This window comes from Diadema setosum, chromosome 18, assembly GCF_964275005.1.
Source record: "Diadema setosum chromosome 18, eeDiaSeto1, whole genome shotgun sequence".
NCBI lineage: Eukaryota > Metazoa > Echinodermata > Echinoidea > Diadematoida > Diadematidae > Diadema > Diadema setosum.
The window spans coordinates 1,668,016-1,695,849 of record NC_092702.1 but is presented as its reverse complement, the minus strand read 5'-3'; the positions used below and the strand labels follow the sequence as shown (position 1 = coordinate 1,695,849).

Here is a 27,834-nt window from a genome sequence, read left to right as displayed (position 1 = left end):
CTGTTTTTTAATTATAACCCAAAAATACACTAACTTCAAACACAATATTAAATTTGAAGTCATAATTATGTATTTTTGCTTTATGTCTAGAGCCACTGCTTCTGACCTCATCCAAACATATCTTACTGTGATATTATACGGCGGTTAAAACTGGCCATCAATTCATCTTCTGATGAACTTTAAAATAAATCTTCTCTCACCCTGTGACTGTATCATATTCCCTCTTCTCACAATAACTCTCTTTGATCACATTCATCTGGCTCAAAATCTGCCCACTGTGTCTCAAGAACTGACAGTAAGGCTGGATTATGCACCTATCACATCAAAATGTCACTTTTCTATAATGCAGTATCAAAAGAAAGATTTAAATACCTGCACAAGCATCAATTTTTTTTTCGATATTATGTAACGCACGTTGTCGTTAACTTACTTTAGTAAGAGAATACACTCGCTGTTCAAGAGATCTTTAGTGGTTGGTCTGATAAACTTATGAACCCCTCTAACAACTGTCACGAGATATTGTTCATACTATATGCAAGCTGGGTATCTATGGTTATCAGTTAAGAAGTGATTCATATGCAGCACATCTATGTATCACAATAACCCAAGCACCTTTCTTCTCTTTCTCCTTTCACTATAATAAAACAAATAATGCCCCATGGCCATCGAAAAGTTGAAATTAAAGTATGCCATTATCAATCAAGCCTTCACCATCACCTCTCTCCTTTGCAAATTTGCGCGTAAAGGAGTTCTGTGACCCTTGACCTGTGCCTCATCTGATGGAAGGCATCAAAATTTGATGACAAAATACGAAAGGTTTCCTTGAGATGGCAATTTTTTTTTTCTCTCTGAGACTTGAGACTATCTGCCAGTCATTATACAGTGCAATGCATTTCTCTCTGGCACATCAAATACTAGGACTATAAAGTCATTAATGCAAGTCATGCATATTTTGTTTACTACTGTGACTAAGACTCACTGCAATGGATCCAACATATAAAAGGATATAATAGTTGCCACAGTGAAAACTCATGCACACTACACAAAGGGATAATATTTTGGATGAAGATGCCCACAGCTCCCTAAATTGGGCAAACAGTCATTGTTTTGACCACAGTTTAAACATATATCCTCATACAACTGATGAATTTGTGGCTTAAAATAAGAACATGACCCTATTCTTCTAGAATTGTCATGCAAATTATTTCCACATTATGTAAAATTACTGGCTTGTCCAGGAAAACAGGACATCACAGCTTTGTAACATCGAATAGCTTTCTTTCTATTTCTACTGTCTGATTAATTCAATTCTCTGCTATAACTCTTCAAACTTGAAATAACTAAAAATGTGAATGATTACGGCTCCTCCAGAAGACACAGGATTTCAGAACAGGCAAAAAGAAAGAAAAAAGTGGAAAATATTTCCTGAAAACGTTTACTATGTAATCTGGTTGAATGAAAACAGGGAAATTTAGAGTTCACAAAGAAATCAACATAGCTGAAAAAGAAAAAAGTAACTACAATCACCACCACTGCAGATTAACTAAACAAGTTCCTTAAAAACCTACTGCAAGTTCTCATAAGAAACGACAAACAACCAACACCTCAGGTCAATCAGTTTGATTGGGAGTTATTACTTCTTTAAGGCAGGTTCACACTTATCATTTTGTAAGGCATGGTTGCAATAATAGCACTGTTCCTTTGTGCTTCATGCTCAAATCATATATCCGGCAGGATTTAAAGGGGGAAACAAGAGATTTACTGTTTAGTTTTAAGGTAGCATGCATTGCAAGATATCAGCAGGGCTCCTCCTCCTTCTCCCACGGGGCAGTGTCTTGACTCTCACACCAACTTTGGCATCTATAGCCAGTATGTGAGATACACTCCCAGGGCAGTGTCTTCTAAAACCACTGCCACGCCCCTTCCCATCACCATTAGCCCCTAGCAGGTCTGACTAGACACCATACTTTGACCACACCTTTCCCTGTAATCCAACAAATATTCCTCTCTCCACCTTCAGCGGGGATCTTCCAGTACACCATCTGCCATACTGCACCCAGCCATTTACTATTTTGCAGTACGAAGAGATACAGACAGTGGAATAGTCACATTTGAAGGTCAGAATACAGGAAGGGACCATGGATTTTTTTCTCTCCTGCTGTCACCATGGCAACCACCATGGCAACCACCTTCGCAACAAGCATCAGCAGCAGCTGAAGAAGGGCATCTTTTGGTGGAAGCTCTGGGTGAAGGAGTCGCTGTGATGCCGGATCCGGCCCGGACCGCCGCTGGGGTCCGTCTTGTTTTTCTCCACGGTGATGAGGGGCATCTGGACCAGCTGGACGGGCGACTTGTTGTCCCTCATGGCCTGGCTCAGGTTCAGCACCTGGGTTGGAGGATAACGGGCGGAGTTGGAGGATAATGGGCATGGTTGGAGGATAATGGGAGTGGTCAGAGGGAAGGTTGTAGGATGGAGTAGATGGAGCACAAAGACAATATGGTATCTTTTCTCAAATTTAATATAATATTAAGGCGGATGATACACAAAGGTTCATAAGAAAGAACAAGACATGTTTTTGTTTTGTTTTTTTTCTAATCACAGAAGATTAATACATATCATTGCAGAGTAATTAGTACTTGGTTAGTTTTCTATTAGAATTAGAATAAATTCATATAGTGGAGTACCATTCCCATAACAGAGATATGATATGTTTCCCAAGACTCACATTTCTTTGAACCCCCAAACTTTCAGGAAATAAGCAACAGATAAAGCAAGTCAAAGTTAGGTTAGGGTTATCAAGGAGAGAAATTTACCACACACACACACAAAAAAAAGATTCACATTTCTCTCATATTAAATGGAACACTCTTTTTCTCTTTCCTAGAAGGCTTTCCAGATGTGATATTTTCAATTCTTTCCTGATCATTAAATCTCTTGTATACTCCAGAGAAATGCATGAGAGAGAGAAAAAAAAAAAAATCATGGTTTAATCAGCACAATATATTTCTGCTCTGACTGCAAATTGCCATGTCTTTGTAGTATACATCTTTCGGTATTCCATTGCACTGAGTAATTAATTCTGGGTCTGAAGGAGGCTTTTACTGTCAAAAGATCATAATTCATTTGGAGGATGTTATTCATACCTGTCCTCGCATTACTGCCATCTGCTTCTCATACATCTGCTTGTCAAAACCTTTGTCCTCCTGAGGAAAAAAAAAACCCAAGACAAAGATAATGTGATAATTAAAAATTAATGTGCACATTGATGTTACAAGTACCATATCTCTATTGCAAATATTTCATATCAGATTGAAGTCTCTAGCAAAATTACTCCTGAACAAATTATTTTCACTATATCACCTTCAAAGGAAAATGAATAAAGCACTATCAGCACCCAAACAATATGTTTGATTCACAAAAGAACTTTGACACTTGCACCTTTGGACTACTGAAATCTCACTCTACTGTAATTCACCAAGAATCAAGGTGTTTGCTTTATGATTACCAGCATATCTTATGACCGCTTTATGCACTGGCACCAACTTTAAGCAATGCCACAATCACCATCGCTTTCACCATCACCATCATCACCACTACCATTACCATCATCCCCACCACCACCATCACCATCACCATCACCACCACTGCCATCACCATCACCATCACCACCACCATCATCAAGACCACCATCATCACAATCATCATCTCCACCACCATTACCACCATCACCATCACTTCTTGGTGCAATTCACCAAGTAGTGATGATCTTCGTGCCCACCTTAAAGACACTGTACTCACACTAAAGAGGTTGTACAGCTCCTGGCAAAGCTCTTCAATGAAGTTCATGTTGCTAATCTTGGGTAGTACTTGGTCGATGGTGTCCTGGGAGAATTGCTGCTTGGCCTGAGGTAACCATGCCCAATGGTAGGGATCTGTCCACAGAAAAGACGACATCAAAAATAGTCTTATTAAGCAGGGATGGAATGGCTCTACTAGGGAGGAATCGATATGGACCCGACTCAACTGCTGTTGATACTAGGATTGTTATCATCAATATTGTTCTTACTTTTGATTTTGTGTACTCTTTATCATTATCAGTATCACTGTTATCATCATTATATTATCATTGGTAGTAGTAGTAGTAGTAGTAGTAGTAGTGATAGTAGTAGTAGTAGTAGTAGTAGTACACAGTAGTAGTAGTAGTAGTAGTAGTAGTAGTAGTAGTAGTAGTAGTAGTAGTAGTAGTAGTAGTAGTAGTAGTAGTGGTAGTGGTAGTAGTAGTAGTAGTAGTAGTAGTAGTAGTAGTAGTAGTAGTAGTAGTAGTAGTGGTAGTAGTAGTAGTAGTAGTAGTAGTAGAGTAGTAGTAGTCGTAGTAGTAGTAGTAGAAGAAGACAAAAAAGACATATTCTCATTCACATTGTCATAATCATTGTTAGCGATAATGATATCAGCAAAAGTGGTATTAACACCCTAACTCTCATCACAATCATAACCATTACTGTCATTTCAATTATTTTCAGTACTCTTCTAAACTTCACCATTCTCCCTCTGATACAAAGTCCCTTCTATTTGAAGCCTGCGATAGCACCCTATTTTTTTTATTTATTATTTTTTATGTTCACACATGAAAGGAAAATTTGTGGCGAGGAAATTGTTGGCAGCTTCCTCACAACAGTATGTACCTCTACCCAAGGGTTGTTTGTACTGGAGTTGAGTACAGATGTCAGTGACATGACATCAATCTAGTAGCATTCCTTCACATTGTTACACCAGATTAAAACTTCAAAATGAAGAGTCAACTTCACTAGCACAAGGTACGACTGTAGTTTCACATACAGAATTCATTCCAGCATGGCCAACCAGATTCTCAACCTCGTGAGTACCATTAGGAATATCTCATCGAGTGAAAAACATAATTTGGTATAGAAATACCATAAATCACTGCAGAAATCACATAGAAACTATTGTCATCCACCACAATAATGCTCCTATCATCACATGATGTTTCCAGGGACTAGACCCTTTGTTGTAAAACCTAATGAGTATAAACATGGCTTCTATTGTATAAACTATCTGTTTTTGTGGTGTAGGGCTGGTAGGGGTGGGAAAGACATAATCAACTTTCACTTTTATTCCAAACAACTTATGCTTTACTCTACTTCCTCATAACGCCCTGGTCCAAATTCTCTCAAATGCTAGCCTCTATTAACCCTTTGAGGACGGTTGATTTTGCTGTAACACGCATTTCCCATAGACGCTTGCCCGAGTATACTCGGGACTCATCCTCAATGGGTTAAAGACCATGATGTAGCAGTCGAAATAATAATAATTAATCTTCACAAAGCGCATTAATATCATAATACACATATCAACCTTATGCTATAGGAAGGAACAGGGTAGAAGAAAGGGGACAGTTTGTGGCATCAAAACATTCTCTTTCATGAGCCAACTATCTCAACTAGGAGAGAAAATAGTGCCACAACCATGATATTTGTGATCAGGAAGGGACACAATATATCGGTACTGCAAACTTTGTGCAAATTCCATACGCATTGTAAATGCTCTGGAATTGACCCTCTCGTGTTGCTCAGGTCTATCTCAAGAATTCCTTTGAAAAGTTATATCATTAAACATGATGCCTATTACACATTTTCACTGCAGAAGCCCAGTAGGCAGTTGTGAGAGAATTTGGAATGAAATGATTGTTTTCTTCTTCTAAAAAACAAACAAAATCCTTTTGGTATTAAAGATAACAGTGATTTCTGGGATCACATGAGCCCTGCTTGTTTCAATTATAAACATATGACAGCAGAAGAAACGGGGAAAGGGGGATACATAGTGAACAAACCAAACCTATGGGACTATGAGGTTAGTCAGTCGGTAACGTATCTGCCTATCAATCAAATGGTTAAGGTTTGGGCTTGGGTTCGAAGCCCAGCGTGTCCTATTGAGCAATGTTGTGTGTTACTGTAAAAGTTGAAATTTTCGCACATTTCGCACAACCAGACACTAGCGCGAAAATAAAAGCACGCGAATAGTTTTGCTTGCCATATGTTCCTGTACTTGGTGTCTTGATTCCGCCGAATTAAAAACACGCGAGACTCCTCTTACCCGGCCAAGCGCGAAAAATTGGTCGCGCGAAAATAACCACTTTTACAGTATCATGTTGTCCACTCTGGTAGAGGCAAAACACTCTGTCCCTCAGATAGGACCGAACATGGCGGTCCTGTGTGTGAGAAAGTCACAATCCCACACATGTAAAATATCCCGCTTCATTTATTTATTGCAAAGTGCAGGGTGCTAATTAAACCCAGTTAAGTGGTTCGGCCAAAGTACACTCAATTCATACAACTTGTCCCCTTGGAAGACCAGCAACACTCTGATAACTTTAATGCAGCTATTAAATAAGGGTTTATCCAGCCATTAATATCTTGTACAGATGGAAAATGAAAAGTAAACAGACAAACTGCAGTGTAAAGGTCTCCTATATCAGGACAGTTCTCAGACATGGGACTCTATCTTTATAAAGCATGTGACTTTGCTATATCTGCCACGAGTTTACCATTGTGAAAATAAACCGGTTGAATGATTTTCCTACAGCAAAGCAAAAGTACATTCACAAGTAGACTTTGTATCATTATTGGAACCATGCCATCACAAACTTCTGTGGGAACATACAGTAGCTTCCTTCACTCCCAAGTTCTGACCTACAAAACACATTGAGATAATTCATTGAACCCTGACAATGGACAAAATATCTGAAATTCTATCAATTCTACACAGAAGATATTAATCTGGTCTTATTTGTGGGACCGGATATCATTTTTTTTTTATCAAACTGAGTAAACAGCTGACCAACCATTCATATGAGTTGCCATTTAAGCATGGCAATAATGGTTAAGCAAACGATAAACTATTTCATAACTGACCAAAATCAAATTTGCAGTACCTAAAATAAAAGCTTAATTTCAAGTCTACTACTACCCCATGTCATCCCAAAACAAGTTAAACTTGTTGCAGGCATGATTACACTACAATCCACATGACCTGGCATGGCAATGTATCATGGTTGGTTGTTTTCTGACATCAACTGGCAAGACAATCCTCGAGCAAAAACCTACAGGCCACAGCAATAACAGAGTTTCAAAACCTGCTTTGAAGGATTTTCCATTCCTTTAAATCTAATTTCCACACATTCACTGTCGCTACGTAGAATGCAGAGTGAAATAAATCCTGCTTGCTGAAGGAAGTGGGCATTTCCACAGTAAAAGGGTACTTTTCACGGATGTCTCTTTATTTTCTGTTTCCAGTGTGCAGTATCCCCCAATACAATATGATCTGCTAGAACACTTTAATGAGAGATACCTTCGCATCAAAATTGCTTCAAACAAGCAATCTATTATAATATATTCCAAAATGAAGAATTTTGGGTGAACGTATGTAATGCAGGACAGAAATCTATGTACTAACATATGAAGGTTCAATTATGAATGCTCATTGAAACTTTGTTTTTCATTTGAATGGCTTAATTTTGATGAGAGAAAATAATAACAGCTCTAAAATTCTGTTGAACTTTGTGTTTTATACCATTTCTAGACTTAGTGAAGAATGTGTGTAACATGGACAGACCAACTTGTCACATTTTGGTCTGTCCATGTTCACCACTCTCATCAAAATCACATTGTATCAGGGGGTACTGCACACTGGAAATAGAAGATAAAGAGACATCCCTGAAAAGTACCCTTTTACTGTGGAAATGCCTAAATCTTTTGTTCTCAGGGTGCGCATAAACTTCGGGAAAAAAAAATCACAAACAATCAAATGAATGCAAGGATTAAGGGCTATCCTTAGGTTAAACCAGTGAAAGTGGAGTTGAACAATATAGAATAAGTCCTTATAACTTGTAAACCTTGCAGAACTAGCTTTAGAACAAGATTTGGGTGGCTAAAACCTCAACCAAAGGTATTATTCCAGTAGTTGACCCCGCTGGGGCAAAGCAGATCGGTGCTAGTACAGGCCCTTTAATCCTCTGTGTGCTAGGGACTTATTACAGTGTGTACAACTCTATGGAGTTTTCAGTGCCAATTGGCACTCAAAGTACAGAAAGGGTCAATGGTGAGAAAGAAGTGAAATACCCCCAAGAGGCTCCTTAAAACTTTCATTATTCCTGCATAACATAGGCATTTTGGGGTTAAAAGGTTCAATGTTAAAGGTCTCAGAATATCTCACTTTTCAATATTATGTTGGTATCATCTTTGGTAGATGACTGTCTATTAGATCACATATTAACCCTCTGCATATATGGTAACCTGGTTAGTCCTGCCAAAGTCTTCAGGAATTTCACAATCTCTTGAGTGAACAAATTAATATGTCACGATTTGTCACCAAAACTATTAAAAAAAAATGTATACTATGGTATGCATCTAGGACATGACCTGTAATCCAGGTAATTGATTCATGCAGAATAGATTGATCAATTCCTTCATACATAATGTCCCTGGGGTGACAAGACCTTGTATCTCAAATTTTGGTGAAAATCATTTTTTTGGATAAGTGATGTCCCGTCCAAATCCTAGCTGTCTTACCCCCAAAATGAAGCCACCATGGCATGTCAGAGGAAAGGCTTTCCCATTTGATATAGTGCTTTGGCTGCCATGATGTTTGTTCTCCTGAACATTTGACATTTTGTAGATATACGGTCTTGTCAGCGATAATATGCAATATAGTGATGTGTAACTGTTTTCTGGAAAGTGATCATATGCCGAATGTTACTCACACGTCCTCCACTCATCAGGGTGTTTGAAAGGGAAGGCCAGGCCGTTGTCGATGGCAGCGACGTTGATGTTTGGTGGTCGAACCATGCCCCAGTCTCCCAGCTCCCCACCACTCTGGGCATCCTCCTCCAATGATGACTTGTCGTACTTGATCAGCCAGTTGTCATTGCCCCTGTCTATTGGGGGAAAAAAACCAAACATACATCAAACTTTCTCTTTTAACCCACTGAGGACCATCTTATTTTCATACAACACATGCTTCCCACAGCCACCTGCCTTGAGTGTCCTTGGGACTATTTTTCAACGGGTTAAGATCCCAGATTGCTGAAGTGGGTAATACTAACAATGTCACTCTGAACAATTACAATCATTTTACAAATATGATGACTTTCATCACCATACATTACTTGCACTATCAACAGTCCCAATATAATCATCAGGAAAATAATATTAATTTGGCAGAATTTTCCACATATTTCAATAATCAATAATATACTTGGCAAATGAAATATTTTCTTTGTCCACGTCTGTAATCCATATGTCAGGAAGTTGTCACAAATTCAAACTGTACTAAACTGAAATTTAACAAACTTTTATTCCTTGCTATGTGAGTCACACAATGCAAAGGCAATTCTGAAGAAGTAGCCTGAAAAAAAAAATCATAAAAACAAGCAACCAGAAATCAGTGTTCCTCACTGTGCTACTGACACATCTTTCATGTACACTGTACATATTTCCTAGATAATAGATCTCCTATCCACATTTCCCCACCTAAATTTCTGCCTACTGCCCTTACATGTATACATGCTATATCTGCAAAACTCTGACATAATTTGCCAAACAATGCTACAAAATCTAGTGTTTAAAAAATTGCCCTTCTACCCATTTTATGTATTTTACTTGATGTCAGCATAACTCTAAATGACATAATCTATGTGCTCACAACCCTTTTTTGAACTTTGCAAATTTGCTGTAAGTTGTCCTTTAAGTTATCAATTGAAAGTGACTCTGTATCTAAAATCTCCTTTCACTTCCTAAAATAGCTATCAAGTCAGCTAATAATGACATGATGATTTAACTTCAGACATAAAGCATGACATCACAAGGAGTGAAATGTGATACATGTTTCCACAGCTGATATGCTTCCTTTAGTGTTCATTTCAGACCTTATGTTATCTGGTGGCAAAAAGTACAGGACATACTGGGACAGGACATGAAAGATAGTCACTACTTTGAAGGGGCACGACTACACTGTATGTATATACACAAGGCTATTATGCCATACAGTACTACTTGTAGGTACTTTGGATGGATATGACCTTTGGGTGATGGTGAATTATGTAATCTGATTGGTCAATCAACAATGCATTATATCCTGTATTACATGACTGTGGTCATTGCTCCCAGGGCCCCATTGCATTTTGTGTTTTGCAATTCACATTCATATTGTGCACAAACATACATGTGGCTCATCAATTTCATGCAGACACCAAACATGGCTCAAATCTGGCAATTTGAACATTGAAAATTCGGCAAAAATTGACCAACGTATACAATTCATCCAGGATCTAGATCTAGATCTGGAATGTCTAGTTTTCACACTAAATGATAAAATCATTGCCCTGGCTTGTTGTCATGGAATACTGGTATACACTCTGGTGTCACATTCCGTTTTGCCATCGGCCTTATGGTACCAGACTGTATTTCCTGTATTATGTGAAAACAAGCAGGGGGTAACTAATAATACCAAGCTGCTATGCCATACAGTTACTACCATGAAGGGATATGACAACACTGGGGTACATGCACCATGCCACTCACTACAAACACTGCATGCTCCTTGCACTGTGTGAACTCAACTCTGCATGCTTGGAAAATACTGTGCAACTAGGTGTGAAGTTTGTCACAAATTGTGCGAGTGCATGTACAACCTTGTACAAAACATACCACACATTTGCTAGTGCATACTGTACATACATGTACAGTACACTGTATGTAAAACCTCATGAAGATCCTACTCAAAATGACTTCAGAGTATTAGGACTTACAATGTACAGGCCATGTTTTATTCATATAATTCTGTCCCTGGGCAACAGTCTCAATAGAATGCCAATATTAATTGACAGACTGGGTATTATGTATGTATATCATAAACCAGCTACACTTCCTTGAGATTACAAAATTATGAAATATCAAATACAAAAAAAAAAAAAAAAAAAATGGCAAAGAAAAATGTCTTGATTCCATGCCAGAATATGATCATGGCAATTAAACTTCCATATATGCTTCTGAACATCAACACATTGAATTGTGAGTTTTGTTGTTGTTGTTGTGCTGTTGTTTTTGCTATGTTAACATTATTCCAACAAAGTGTGCCATATCAGCAAACGATGTGGCTCACTGAACCAGGTGCTTTGAATTTCTTGACACTATAGTCATGTCACGAGGAATGCTTTTATGTCAACTAGAGGTCTGTGAAGCAATAAAATGTCACACCACAAGGCATTATAATTCAGCTGCATCAGTGGAAGCTTCAGTCGAGTGCAAAATCTCATAAAATGGATTTGGGTATTTTGTACCACTCACAAACATGCTGGTGGAGAAGGATAAGAAAGAAAATGTAACAAAAAAGGTATGGTGTGTGGCTGAGCATATCTGGTTTCCACAAACAGTAGTTTCGGTTTTGAGAAAAAGAAAGAAAGAAAAAAATACCCCCTGCTAAGCTGGTCTCAATTCTTATATGACCTTGTGAGCAGAATAGCCAGTAGTTTCAACTCTAGGTACAATGACACAATTCACACTCAAATCTCGCTTGCATATTTCTTGTTTGAAGTTTGAATTACCACCTTACATACCACAGCTATTTCACACTATATTCTGCAGTGTATTTGCACTCACATTATGAAATACTACATGAAACACGGCGGTACTGTATACGGCATATATTTAGTGAGTCTAATTTTTCGCAAATCGGGACTTCCTGACGATTTTTTTTGCAATTGTGGAGTACAATACTGAATGGAAAAATGTATACATAATGTCCGTTACATTCATGTCGGGATCAGAGTCAATAATTTTGTGTGTCTTTAAATTCGTGAATAGCATCTGACTTGTGAAATTCATGAAAATAAAAAACCTAGTGAAACATTTGGCGTACACAGTAGTTCACTGTCAATGCGAATGCACCTAGGGAGGAGCAATGTATCGTCCCGTCTCAGGCCAGAACATGCAAACTTGGAACCATTAACGTATAATATTGCTATAATATAACATCAATATGGCGTGATGAAAGTAATAATCACACGCTATCTGACAAGTGATAATGTGAGGATAGAAAGAGGACTAAATGATTGGCTGCTATTCAAGACTATTTTACATATATTCTCTGGAAAATTATTGCATGGTATGCATTGATGAATCCACATAAGGTATTCCACATGACTAAAAGAAAACGATCCGAGTAAAAAACAAACAATGACACCTGATTATCTCATAATCAGCGAGGATTGCTTTGATAAGCATGCATTTGAAATCTAAAAAAAATTGTTTTATGCTAATACTGAGTTAAGACTGATAGAAATATGGAACCGATATGCAAGATTTGGTGGGTTTTTTTTTTTTCCACACATAAGAGAAGAGTATAAACACTGTATATTCTTGGCATGGAGCAGCATCTCCATTTACTAGGAGCCATCATGGCTGAAAGGTTCAAACCATACAGATAAAACTATAGGATTCCATGCATGCATGAGGTTCAAGTCCCAGCACAGCACTAGTGCCTTTTGGTATCAACCAAAAGGACGAGATGATTTTGCTTTAACATGCATTTTCAATAGACACCTGCCCAAGTACACTCGGGTCTAGTCCTTACAGGTTATAATGCATTTCATCCTCATTGTCATGTCTTCCAGAGGAGAATTAAAGCCAATGGTCCAGTAGGTAGATAGGAGAGTCATACATGATGCATGAAAGAATCCACTTCACTTCTCACATCAATCAAGAGTACAGAGAAATCCGAGTAATGTAACTGAGCAACATAAAACTGGCCGATATACTCTGGTGATGAGGCCTACTGGATCACAGTCACTAAGATGACTTTTTGCTGCCCTAGAAGACTAGCATATTTTGAAAGAATTGATAGTCAATATAATAATAATAATAATAATAATAAATAATAATAATAATAACAATAATAATAATAATAATAATAATAATAATAATAATAATAATAATAACAATAATAATAATAATAATAATAATAATAATAATAATAATAATAATAATAATAATAATAATAATAATAATAATAACAATAATAATAACAATTATAACAAAAAATAATGTGTATAATGTAGACACTCCAATATACCTGTGTTTCTGATGATGTAGTCTAAGATGACCAGCCTCTCAAACTGTTCCTGGAACTGCTTGGATGTTGATTCGGGTAAGTCCTCTGTGTCAAACCTCCGCAACCAGAAGTCGGCATCTTTGTAGCCACTGACAAAGAGCTGGAATGATCCAACCTGAAAGTCAACAAAAATGAAATAAAAAAAACAAACAAACAAAAAAAACCATTATCAAATAATTCCGGAATTTGTGATGTGAAGACCTAATTATAGGCAGAATTCATCATGGACCAAAGACCAAGGTTAGATGTCTGGCTGCAACATGGTGAAAGTATAACACTATCAGGGTGCTATACAACTTAATTTTACCACTTGCCCAGTCAGGCAAGCAGATTTTCAAATTTGCTGCGAGAAACTTGCCCAAATATCAATTTTACTAGCTCGAAAAAGAAAGTCCAAAATGTAAGCAAATAATATAGAAAATCCAGTGTAAGTCAAAGGTTTGATAAAACAAACTCATTTGAATAAACAACACGCATTGATTGGCAGGCTTACACACAGTGGAGTAACAAATTTGGTCTGATCAAGTGTTGTCTTTGCACTGCATTGGGCTTCTTCATGTAAGTGTTGGAAAGTTGCTGAAATGAAATATAAAGTGTGTTACATCATTAAACAGTCACTATCTTTGGGCTTCTGTATGAATGACTTACTGGGTTTGTTGGGGGGAAGAAGTGAAAAAAGATGCCTTAAAAACTTTGTGCTCGCCCAATTCAGGTTAGTATCTGTTCTCAATGTTTAAAAATACTTGCCCAAATTTGATTTTCACTTGCCCCAGGCAATCGGGCAAGTGCTTAAATGTAGCACCCTGACTATGCATGTCAGTCAACCCAAGGCCAGCAAACACACATCAAAACTCATTGAAACTCATTGAAAAAAAGAGAGTTATCATCTCTTGAGATAATCATGTTATTAGTACTACACTGCAGCTTCTTCGCTGGCCAAGAACCACTTTGTCTGACACAAGACTACAGGTGCACTGCATTATGTATCAGTAGGTGACAACTGATACCAGCACACATCATTACAGAGCCATAATGTCTTGGCACAGGATATATATTGTAGCTACCTGATACACCATTTTAACGTAGACAAAGTTAATTGATTCCATATTGATAGATTATATTGATAATGTTACAAAGGTAATGAAGTGCATAAAGAGCTTGTATATATCGAAAAAAAAAAGAATGAACAAACAACATAAATACACAGAGTCTTCTTGGTGCAGACACAAAATACTTCCCTTCTTTGAAGCATGATCACAACTTTCATAAGTTCTGTGTGTGCAAAGTTGGCAGATATTTTCACAATCCATGACACATAAAAGACCTCTAAACATTCACACCATTCACACATTGCACCTTGAATTGGAGCCTTTTCTGATTATTCCTCACTTAATTCATCTGAAATTTGAAAAGTCTGATCAAAATATACCTCCCCTGGCAATTATATTCAACGCTCACTGACATTTCTTAAAATAACATAGCCATTATGAATAAATGAGAGGTGACGGCATAATTGGTTTGATAATACTTCAGACAGTATGTCATCAGTTATTACAGGAGTGTTTTCATTAGACCCTACCCGAAATGATCCCATCTAAATCAAAATCTTCTTGAACTTCGCTCCCTTCTCTGGCTGTCTCGTGACGAATACCAAATAGATTTCCTCAGCCCCAAAAATACAATCAAGAGAAGCTATATGTCATGTCAACAAACCACCTGGCTAATTTCTATGTGACAGAATAAAGGCAACCCTTACATCAATGAATTGACTCCCTTATATGAAATATAACATTATCTTCTCAGAAAATCATCAAAATTTTTATTTTTCATTATTGCATCACAATAATAATAATAGTAACAGTATTTGCAACTTTGATAATGATTTACAAGACATTGAATAAAATGAAGAACAAGACAAATCAAATGAGAATTGTCATATCAACAAGCACTGCAACTATAAGAATATATTGTAACATCATCATATTGTAAATCAAACATAAGGAATGCAATAGTTCTTCAATACTGAATATTTCAAGAAAGGCTGGCCTGACACAGCAATATTGACCAAATCCATTTGAAAAGAAACAAAAAGCAAACTCAAGTACATGTCCTATTTCCTACAATAATTATCTTTGGATAATAAGTGGTATTTAGTCAGTACACTATACTATTAAACTTGCAGTGCTATACCAACAACCACTCAGTGTATCTAAAAATGACCCAGCTGATAATCCTAACCATGTGGTACTGCTACTGCTATTGTTCTTGTCATTAAACTTTAATACTGTACTATACATGCACGCATTAGCCGCTACAGATATCCCTACCCATGGTCATGTCAGTTACAATTGATATCAAGGTCTTTCTCCCTTCCCCTGGGGGGTGGGGGAGGTGTGTGTGTGGGGGGGGGGGGGGGAGGGCATAGACCGTGTGACTCAGCCAGGGTGATGAATAAAGTCTGATTGTGCAGTATGCACACACTTTGTAATTCGTCAGCATGGCCTGTGCGGGCAATAACACTAATGAGGCAACTGTGTCCACACAGCAGACTCATACGGCTTTTCACCCTATAGCTTGACATATTGGACAAAAAAAAAAAAAAAAAAAAAAAAAACACCAAAAAAACACCAAAAAAAACCCCACAATCCAAGGAACTTCTTTTTGTACAGCAGCTTAGGGTGAAGCACATGTAACACATGTACAACTGTACAGTACAGTGGACTCCTGTTACAATGAAGTCCTCTGGACTGGCAGTTTTCTTTTGTTATAAAATTTTGTTATAACTGAACAACAGAGTATCTAAAGATTTTATAGATGATAATTTTGAGAACTGAATCTCCAATTTGTTGTGAAGACAGTTTTGTTACAACCATGTTCATTATAATGGAAGTACACTGTACGCAGTTGATGTTGGTCTCCTGACTGAATTTTTGAATTGTCCTTGAAATATATAAAACAATTAAAGTTTCATCACATCATTAGTGGTTTTAACTTAGATGCTGACTGCTCTACTTTAAGCTCAGCCCCTGAAGAAATTCTCTTCACACAAACTACTAAATGGAAAATCCTGAATGAAAAGATTATTATTTATTTCATTTGCTCATAAAGTTTCAAAGACTTACTGCAAATTGAAATATTTATTGTCTCCTTAAAATTCCATAGAATGACGCTGACTTCAAACTTCTGATACAATGCCAAGCAAAAAGGCTATTAATGTTAAAATGCAATAAAAGTGTTTTACTTGGAGACTTAAGACCCATCATAACACATTTTGATTAAACTTGTTATGGATTTGGTTTTGAAAGGAGCTTTTACTTGTAAATCCACTGTTGATTTAAAAAACACTACAGTTTGGACACTGCCACTGAGCCAAATCCCTAAATACTCAGACAACCCCTCTTCTGACATTAAAGAAGCTGTAACACAGTATGGTTACCACAATTACCTTTTATCGAAGTATAAACTGAGTGATTGGAATGACTTGGCAATCACTGCAATTTATGATTGACTGCAAATATTCTGAGGTTGGCCAGAATTCAAGTGAAAGTGAGCATTTGCAGGTTGATATTTTAATATATAAAAAATATCGTAAGTTACCAATCAACAGAAAAACAGGAAAGTGATGCATTGTAACACCGTACAAAGCCTGCTGTGCCAGTTCCCTTCCAGCTTATATCCCATGGTGTATTCCCTGTAAAATACAAAACACTTTCAAGGCAAAACAGTTTTCAGAAGGGCAAAACAGTTTTCAGAAGGGCTCAAATTTCATCTCTCACCATACCATATGGAAATTGCTTGCAATACATCAAAACAGTCTACCAAGTGAAGAAACACGTCTGACTGATCAAATGCAATTTGCCAGGATCATGAGTTGTTTGGGATTATTTGAGATCAAGAGGAAAATAATTTTGATCATATGTCTATGGCTTTTATTCTTGAAGAGCCCTCCCGTTCACTAGTGAGCAGCAGAACACGACGTGATAAAATCGGTCGTGCCCTAACAATCATATTCTATCAATCAATTTCATCAACTAATGCAATTCACTCTCAAACAGAAGATCAATGGATATTGCTAAGACTTGATTTGTCGATTATTGCCAATCGATTATAGAACATTATACAGCAACCATGATCGGATTTGTTCTCAGACTGCAATACTCTTGGTGTAAATTTTGGGCAAATATTTCACATTTCTGTTAATACCCAACTGGAATTGTGTTATCAAACTATTATTTGACACATTTCGTATGCATCTATATGTCCATTTTAGAGCAAAAATTGGCAGTTTCTGCAGGCATATGGAAACTGTGCTATACCTTTAAAGTGCAAAAGTCCATTTAAATTTTTACCTTGGATTAGGATCCTTAAAGTATGTAACTCTTGCATTATATAATCGTCTTATACTAATTCCTAATTCCTTTTGTGGCAAACATACAGGATAATCCCATAAAGGGACAGTCTGTCTGGTAGTGGCGGACAGTAGGCCAATCTCATAGAGCCAAGTCCTGTAGGAACCCTACAGTCTGGAATAATCAATAATCACAAAACTTGGTCAAAGTCTCAACTTTTAAAAAAGAGAATCTGTCTGTTCCAAGATATCAATGAAGTGAAATGTACACTAACAGTACCCTTTTGTGTTTATTACAGTGGCATGATACACTATCGAGTAAATCTATACATCTTCCTCAGGTAGCTTTTAATTTCACACTTTATTTGACTTGCAATTTTACTGTGTTTGTTGACTGCCAGCTTTGAACGATCACAGTGTCTCATGTGATATATTAATATTCTGTACATTGCCATGTGACTCGTATTGATTTTTGTGCTACAGATGTACTTGCTCTTGCCATGTGTACAATACTGTAATGAAAAAAACATAGCAAATTGCTCAGAATCAATGCATGCAAATCAGATTATATTTTGTATAGGTTCATGTATTCTATTAAAAGTTCGGGTTACAGTTACATGCAATTAAATGCAGGGATGCCAACATTTCACTCATCAAATTTATTCAGCATTTTAAGGGCAACATACACACATCAGTACATACCCAAGAAAGATTACATGGTGCACCGTTAAGCCTTCTACCACTCAACCTTCTACAGCCATGGAAACCTTTCAAAGATTTCAATTACTCATCAAATAAAGACAGGTTCCAAAAGGCAATCAGGAAGACACTTGTTATACGCATCAAAGTATGTGATGATAATTTTCCCAATCAGAGACACATTAAAATCCCTCCCCCCTGAGGACATAAAAAGGTGGTTAATTTTTTCAGCGAGTCTCCTATGAAATCAGGAAGACAATGATTGATTTGGCAGCTACAGCTGTATATGTCAATGCATGAATTTGTATGCGCACTCTCCTTGCATTCAATACACTTGGTTGTCTCGTGTGTTAACATGAGATAGAGGAATTGAGTTAAAAGGAAGTCAGCTTTAACAAAACCCTCTTATGACAAGGCAATTTTGCAGGTCCCAACTATTTGTATATCTTTATTTTTGCATTCTGATATATACAAATATAGTGAGACACTTGGTGTAACAAGGTTCCACTGTCATGGTTGTTCTGTTTTTTATAATGAGATTCTCCTACTGTATTCAAGGGAATAGCATGGTGTCAGCAGTGTGTAATTTAACCCTTTCAGTATCACAATCCAAAATTTCCACAGACACTGTGTGCATGGAGTTTGCATTTGTGGTAAGAACAGAGTTAACTGATGTGTACTGTATGTAATCACTGAGTACACAATGCATGATAGTATGTGTGTATGATATGGTGAGATATTTAATTTTTATTATCATAGTTGTATTTGCCACATCAACATGACTATATTTGAATTCACTGGTAATATTGGGTGAACTAACTTTCAGACACATGTACAGACAGACAGACAGACAGACAGACAGACAGACAGACACACACACACACACACACATACACATACATAAACTCTAGCAGAAACAGTTGAATAATTACGAACAATTACATACTCAAGACACACTATGAACATATGCACAAGAATGCCATTCACATACATGCATTCAAAACCAGGTACAAATGTACACGTAAAAACAAAACAAAACAAAAGGACACATCAGCACACAGGTCCTGGACCCCATTTCATAAAAAGTTGATATGATAGCAACTCTTGCTGGAATGGCAATTGTCATGGCAATGACAAGAATCCAGCTTCCTGATTGGTTGTTGCTATGGGAAGTTGCTATTCCAGCAAGAGTTGTTATCCTAACATCTTTTATGAAATGGGACCCTGGAGGAGTAATCCCTCATCCAAACATACATTTACATGTCAACAGATATAAATTGGTCTAGCTTTGATAATTTTTTTCAAAAAGGAAAAATTTACAGTAACAAAAAAAAAAGGCAGCCATATAGACAGAAGTATAGTGTACAATTTACATCAAATATTCTTTAATTCCATGTGCAACAAGGAAATATATTCATAACAAATATTCTTCTCTATACAAATATACATGTAGTAATTTCAATTTCTTTCTGATGAATACAAGTACTGGTATATGGTTCCAATGTCATAGCAAATGTACAAACTTTCTTATTGCTGAGTATTGATCACATTGATACTTCATAACAATTCCAGTCTTTCAGGTACTATAGGGAAAACAAATCAGATGTTCCTTTAAGTCATTACACGGTTGAAGAATGTTACACATTACAACATGTTACAATGCTACATCTGATGCCTTAAATAATGAACTGTGGCCATAGCCAAATTTTGTCAACTATCTGTCAATGATCTGCATATAACACAAAGTTTAATGTGTTGTCTATATGTACACTGTGGAAGACACACACTGAGTTGGAATAATTTAGAGTTCTTCATTTTCACTTGACCCGCTGAAGACTAGTCCCAAGTATACTTGGGAGAGTGTCTATGAAAGGATGTGTGTTAAAGCAAAATCAGCTTCAAGTCCTCAATGGGTTAATGAGTACACAAGCTACATGTAATACAAAGGTTGAATCTGATGCAATATTTTGAGAATGTTAGCTTCAAAATAATAATAAAAACAATGAATAAAATTTAGCATTTGATGAGGGCATTTCTAAGCACATTGAGGCAGGGCAGAAAGGTTGAATCAAAATACAAAATTACAAACAATACACACTATGGGCTCCATATTAATAAAATACAGTTTGTAGTGTCATATTCACTGAATCTCATTCAGAACTGTCATCTTCTACATGCATGTGAATGGCAGCCTCCTCGAAATGCAGATGTCCATTCCAATGCATAGAAAGAAGTCACTTGGCGGATGCATCCAACACTGTGAGCACAAACTTCTGCAATTCCAGACTTCAATGATTAGCTGACTTTCTGATGACCGCTAAATCCGATTGTTCGCTCTCCACAATTGGTTCTCCGCTTTAAAAACTGTACTGGTTTGTCCACGGTTGTTTAATGTTTGTTCTGGTCACATTTTGTTGGCACTATGACATTCTTATCAAGTGCATGAGCAGGTTTACAAAACAAGGAGTTACTGTATGCGTTGAGACCACTTGACTCTAAAGTTTTACATGTCTGCAGGATTATCGAAACTGTTGTCTCTCCATGTGCTGAAAGTTTCAGTTCCATGTTGGCTTCCTGACTAGGATTGTTTGCAACGAGACCCAGAAAAATGATGCCTCTGCATAGTCACAATATGCCCTGATGTCTTTGTATAGTGTGGCGCAATGTTGTAGAGATGACGTACTAAAGTGGCTGCAAGATGATGCTGAGTCAATGCCGAAATACATATAGCAATGGATTTTCACCGGTATTTTTATCTTTCACGAAGGTTGACAAATGTCCAAATACTGACAGCTGGAAGGGGTCTGGTCTTGAATGACCACTCCTCAAGGATGTGACCAATGGTCAGCTGGTCAGTTGTAGCCTCATTGGTCGCATCTACGGCATACAGTTGTATAATCTACACAACTACATGTTTGAGTGGATCGGCCACAAAATTGTAAAATTCTTGGACTGCTTTTAAACCATAAGTAATTCATGATCACGGAAATGCCCTATGGTACAGTCATGACCACTGTAATTATTCATAACTGGTTATTCTTCTTAGTAAAGACCCATCACAGTCATAACAATGTCTTCAATTAATTCACTGCTGTTTTACATCTTTACACAATATAATTTGGGACATACAAAAGGTTTAATACAAAACTTAAGCTTTACTAATAGCATTACACATTGTAGTTCCCTACCACATGTGCACTGTAGTTGTCACATACAATCTAACAATCCAGCCACCCAAAGTAGATGGAATATGATTTGCAATTTAAATGTAAATCTTGACTGCCCGCAACCAAACACTTACACTGGTATATACATATGTACATAGAATACTAAATGCTGCATGAAAGACCACACATAGACTTTGGACGTGGAGAAATTTTCAAGGTTCAAAGTCAAATTCTATAAATTTGGCTTTGAGAGATCCCATGATCTCCTGTTTGTGTTGATCTTTTAATGTTCCTCAAACTTCCTGATGTAAAGTGGTTATCTCACTGGCTCGGAGACTAAGTGACGATCTGGTGGTGACTTGAGTCTCTCTGGTTGCATAGTGGTCACAGAGACTTCTCCGCAACGTCTCCTGGAGACTAGCCTGGACGCCATGGAGTTGCAAAAAAATCAAACATGTTCAACTTTTTCGGAGACTTTTTCCAGTCTCCAGCTGGTCTCGGAGACGTCTCCGCGATGTCTAATTTTGTCCACAAAGTCTCCTCCAGTGAGATAGGCCATTAAGTCATTGGTAAGATCTCAGTTTTATTAGATTTGACACCCACTCTCCCATTTTTATGTCCTTTGAAGTTGGCAGAGCAGCACACAAACCCATTTCCTCTACTGGTCTAACCTGTCCCTGTCAGACCAGTAGATACTATTTATTTAATTTTTTTTTTTTACATTTTTTACTGGTCTGAACCTACATGTACATAAACTTTACTGACAAGACTTTTTTTTTTTTACATTTTTTACTGGTCTGAACCTACATGTACATAAACTTTACTGACAAGTCCTTTTCTTGTTTCCAACTGGCCCCAACAAAGTTATTTATTTATTTATTTATTTATTTTTTAACTGGTCACATCAGACCAATAACTTTGGCAATTCATGAGAAGTCACTGGTCTGACACTGATTTTCACTGGTCTGGGACCATCGGACCAGTGTCAGCGTTAAGCGTAGCAATTGGCCATGCCAACTCCACATTGAAAGCATGCATCATAGAATGAGAGGTGGTTCACTGCAACTAGGAAACCTTACCTTGGGTGGAAGGCCTATTCTGTTGAATCTCCGCCCGATTGCTTCAAACTTCTCCAGGGTGAACTTTTTGGTCTTGGCTTTGGCTCTGTCGATCGGTGAATAGTTGAATGTTTCACTAGCTAATTTTACAACCTATGGAATTGTAGAGGAGACATGGGCAGAGAGACAGAATAAATTAATTTCATATCATACAGAAATTGATAAAAATCATATTAGGATAGTAAACAATGCTGACAGTACAAAAGGTGTACAGCATGCCCCAAGTACATGAAGGAACATCACTAATACAATGTATGTCTATTCATGCAAGTGACTGAGTACCACGATAATGAATAGAAAAAAGCAATTGATTATACATTGTAGTAAGTACTGATGATCTGCTAACTGTATTACTGTGGATGTCGGAAGTTTGCAGATCATGTGATTCCAAAGACTGTACAATCCTTGACAGATATGACGCTTATTTAAAGTTAACAACAGTCGGTAATCAAAGCAATCCTCTTAGATAGGCAAGAATTCATCACTGAGTGAGGGATGTTGTATCTCTGCAGATAATATTCCAAATTATGCTGACAAAGACTAGGGGGAAAAAGTTAGATGCTCTCTGGAATGTCAATCAATATCTTTTGGCATTTCTCCACCAAAAATTGTTCTCAAAGGAGAATACACCACCAGAACACTAAACCTCAGAGCACCTTTCTACCAAGCATATTCCTGTACAGTGTATGGTCTTGCCCGAGATCTGAGACCCCACAAACAGTGGTCATCAAAACTTTAAGTGATGTACATTATATACAGTATACTGTATGATCATATTTCCAAATACAGCAATGCATGTCACTGATGTTGGCAAATTGCCTTTTACAGTACTTGAGACCTTGTCAAAATGTAAAACAACTCTCAGTGTTGTTCTAAATATAATAGAGACTGCAGAATATGACAACATACATAGTAAGTCAGAAAATTGACTTGATGTATAGTATAAATTTATACCGGTACTTTAAATCCAAGATACATTTCCTCTTTCTTCTACTTCTTTTTTTTTTGTTTTTGTTTACATAACATAATTCATTAATTGCCTGAGTAAGATTAGTACTGGTCTGGTGACTAACATTCAAATTAGGTATTACAATAATTTTCACATTCAGTCAGGTACAACAATGAAAATACAGTGAACATGGGTTAGTTTGACTTAGCTATGCATCTAGACAAAGATCAAAGAGATAGAAGAAAGGATCAAAGACAAAGTTAAAGCTCGGTACCCTGGTCTTTGGGACGACGTTGAGACCCAACTTCCGGTCGACCAGGTAGGCACCTGCCTCCGAGAGGTAACCCTGGTTGGGAAGGAGACAGCCCCGCCCGAAGCAGCACGGGAAACACGTCTTCTGCAACCACTTGGTCCATTTGGGGTTGAGCTGCCCGTATGGCTCCTCACTCTTTGGCTTGAAAACTCCTATCACCTTCTGCAATATCACAGCAACAATAAAAAATGTGACGAGGTCAAAATCATGCTTTCTCAAAAGACACTGATACCATATGCCTTGCTTAGTGCTATATCACACAATCCAGGCATTTGAAAGGACACTTAATAATTTTGTGCAAAGAAGGCGCACTACACAATAACTATCAAACTATTAAATGACTGCACCAGTGAATGATAAACAACATTATGTTTATTTATCATGAATTTTAATTTTGAAGAAAACCAAATACAACACCTCTATTGTCTCTAAGAATGCAAGTACAATTGTTGTAGCTTCTGTGAAGTATTGTCAAGGATCAAAAAGTATGACTTTTTGTTTTTCTTTCTCCAATTTCTTTTTGCATTCTACAGAATGCAGAAAGAACACCTGTGATCAGTGATTACTTTAACTGTGCTGCTGCTGTTGCTAAAGTTTCTACTCCACAGAATAGACACATGCTTTCCATTACCACTTGTTATTGTCACATCTAGCATCTTGTTGTCATCTCAGATTGAAGGCGCTATGAATTAGATTGCCATTTTATGCATGAAAACAATGTCTAGCAGGCATTTTCTACTCGACTTGTAATCAAGCCATAAATCCCCAGAAATAGTTGAGGTAGCTCATTGCCATGCAAACTGGATGTTGAATTAACATTTTAGCAAAGTGATAAACTGATGCAATCATTTTGTCTTTCACGTCATACGAATAGGGATGGTTTTCTGCACAGATGTACTCGGCAACATTCCATCTCTGGACATATTTTGCTTGTTTAAAATCAGTTTTCATATCAACGTACTCATAATCATCAGGTTTATTCTGGATTTCTTTGGCCATGACGTGGCTATCAGTATCACTTGATGTGTGACTTGTACCTAACACAGCACTCTCTGACTGCATTGAGACATGTCCAAGTTCATGGGCACAGTTAATCTTCAAAGTACCACATGATCCTGATTCTGTAACAAACATGGAAAGATTTGGTACTTTGCCATCACACCTCACTGACACTGTACAAGTACTACAACTTTCCATTTCATCAAACACATACATGACTTTATCATTAGGTTTATGTGCCATAACTACATCAAGACAATCGTCAGGCTGCAGAAAAATCGCATACGGGTCTCTATACTCTGAGCACACATGCATTTTGACTATTTCAGGGAATAATTAAAACTTACCCCTGAAACATCTTTTACAAAATAACTTCCGCTGGAACCTTGTGAGATTCTTTCTGGATAAATCCCTTGGAGAATTGCATGCTCTGCTTCATGAATGATTCCAGTGAATTCTGGGTCGTCCGAAAATGTGTTAAAATCGTCTAGAGATGAAGAATTACGACTTCTACTCCGCACCGGCTGTAGGAGCGGCTCGCTCTCCCGGGTACCGGCACGGGTCGGCGAGCTGGGCACGGAGTTATCCAGAGTGGCAACGTTAGGCGCAAATATAACGTCCGGAAGACCTTGTAGCTGTGGAGACTCCACCTTATTTTCAACATGAACTGTCACGTTTGGAACATATCCTTCATTAAGGTCTAAGTCAACAAGCTTTCCACTACTTTCGCTGCTGTTTTTAGCGCTAAATTCCGGACCAACAGGCAGCAACAACTCTTGGCGGGAATCCCTGCGTCGGTTTTCTATATGTTGGACTACGGAACTCATGCCTTACACTAAGCCTATTGTGGCCGGTCTTGTGCACGAAGCAAAGCGAAACTCTGCTACTGTGAGGGCAGAGAGCCGGTAGAGCAAAAGTTTATTCAACTGAAATGTTCAACTTCCTTGGTATATCAAAGGGCACTTTGTTCAGGTCCTTTATCTGAATGCAAACACCGTCATGGATCGAATAGATAAGGTTTTATTATTGTGGTGAACAGTGAAAATGCCCTCGGTCCATTCATCTGTATTTTCCTCAATGCTCTAGTACTTACCAATAACCACACCGTGGCGCGCCCCCGCCGTGTAAGTTCGGTACGTGTAATTCTCGCTCGCAAAATACACACACAGACACACACTATGAGTAACATGCTGGTGCGTGTTTAGCTGTACGTGTAACTGACGTGTCGAGTCGGGACACTTTGGATTACGTCATTGGGATAAAAATGGCTTTCATCAAATTCCTCAATATTATGTGACGACAGCTATAAAATTATGGTAATTAAACATTCTGGGTGGTGAAGGAAGTCCAGAAATTGCGGCTGTTACAATTAGTATCTGAAGAAAGGACTTGTAACAGTAGATTTCTATTCTATGGGTTGTAATCCTAGCGTCCATTTGTAGAGGACGTTGACATCTTAATAAGATTGTATTCTTCCAATAGGCCTACTAATTACATTAGCTTAGTATTCCTAGTCTTATTACATAATGCACAAATAATACTTTGACTTAAGAGTTTTGTCTAAAACTATGGGCAGAACTGACTACAAAAAATAGTACTTTTTTTTAACCATGTGACCACGAAATGAATATGTACTAAGTTAGTAGACCTATAGGCCTACTTTTGGGGACACCGTGGCCCATAGGCCTAGGCCTATAGTTTTAACCAGAAATTCGAAATTTGGCAGAGCATGGGGGAGGGGGGGGGGGAGGGAGAATTTGGGGGGGGGGGGTGGGGGCAGAAAACCAAATCAAACAAGATAAAACCAAAACATGATGATGACGCGGACAAATTGACAATGTGTTCACACAAAAATGTGAATGTTTTGTAAGCTGAAATACACAAATTTTCGGCTCGCTCGCCGCGCTCGCTCGCCAAAAAAAAAAGAAAAAAAAAGATAAGAACAAAACGTGATGATGACGCCGACAAATTGGCAATGTCTATTGTGTTCACACATGTCATTTTATATTTAGCAGGCAAAATGTTACACGGAGCAGCGGCTGCAATTTCTTTCGTTCTGAAGCGATCGCCGATTGGATCAAAAGAGGGCGCCAACGGTTTCGAACATGGGGGGGGGGGGGCCGCAAAAAAAAACCCCAAAATCAAATGAGATAAAAACAAAACGTAATGATGACGCGGAAATATACAAATTTCGGCTCACTCGCTAGTACAAATTTAGAGTATTTTTTCAAGTCCTCAGTTTGTTGGTATAAATCGTTATCTATAAGGCCGTCACTATTTATCTTGATTAGAATTGTAAGACTTAATAAGCAAAAATTGACAAGAATTCCATGTTTTGTAAGCTGAAATACAAAAATTTTCGGCTCGCTCCTGCGCTCGCTCGCCAAAATTTATCAAAAAAAGAGAAAAGATAAGAACAAAACGTGATGATGACGCTGAAATATACAAATATCGGCTCACTCGCGCGTACTAATTTACAGTAGAGTATTTTTATTCAAGTCCTCAGTTTGTTGGTATAAATCGTTATCTATAAAGTAAGGCCGTCACTATATCTTGATTAAAATTGTAAGATTTAATAAGCAAAAAATGACAAGAATTCCATGTTTTGTAAGCTGAAATACAAAAATTTTCGGCTCGCTCGCTGCGCTCGCTCGCCAAAATTGTAAGATTTAATAAGCAAAAAAAAAAAGAGAAAAGATAAGAACAAAACGTGATGATGACGCTGAAATATACAAATTTCGACCCACTCGCGCGTACTAATTTGGAGTATTTTTATTCAAGTCCTCAGTTTGTTGGTATAAATCGTTATCTATAAGGCCGTCACTACATCTTGATTAAAATTGTAAGATTTAATAACCAAAAAAAAAAAAAATGACAAGAATTCCATGTTTTGTAAGCTAAAATACAAAAATTTTCGGCTCGCTCGCTGCGCTCGCTCGCCATAATTTATCAAAATTTATTACATTTAAATCACCCTCAAAAGACCCCTTTTAAGTGCTTGAAAAATCATATCATGTGGACTTTTTTTATAGTCCCTACCGGCGTGGGGTTGGGGTTG

The 27,834-nt window shown here is 37.6% G+C and overlaps 1 protein-coding gene across 1 annotated transcript; it reads right to left on the bottom strand.

Moving 5' to 3' along the window:
- Positions 1-1,451: 1,451 nt before the first annotated feature.
- LOC140241596 (phosphatidylinositol 4-kinase type 2-alpha-like) lies at positions 1,452-25,824 on the bottom strand. The gene is made up of 8 exons (XM_072321330.1): positions 25,124-25,824; positions 23,739-23,939; positions 22,477-22,608; positions 13,145-13,298; positions 8,778-8,951; positions 3,800-3,933; positions 3,145-3,204; positions 1,452-2,386 (listed from the first exon to the last, which is right to left on the bottom strand). Exons 1-8 carry the CDS (start codon positions 25,601-25,603, stop codon positions 2,204-2,206), a joined length of 1,518 nt encoding a protein of 505 aa, XP_072177431.1. The 5' UTR covers positions 25,604-25,824; the 3' UTR covers positions 1,452-2,203.
- Positions 25,825-27,834: the final 2,010 nt, after the last annotated feature.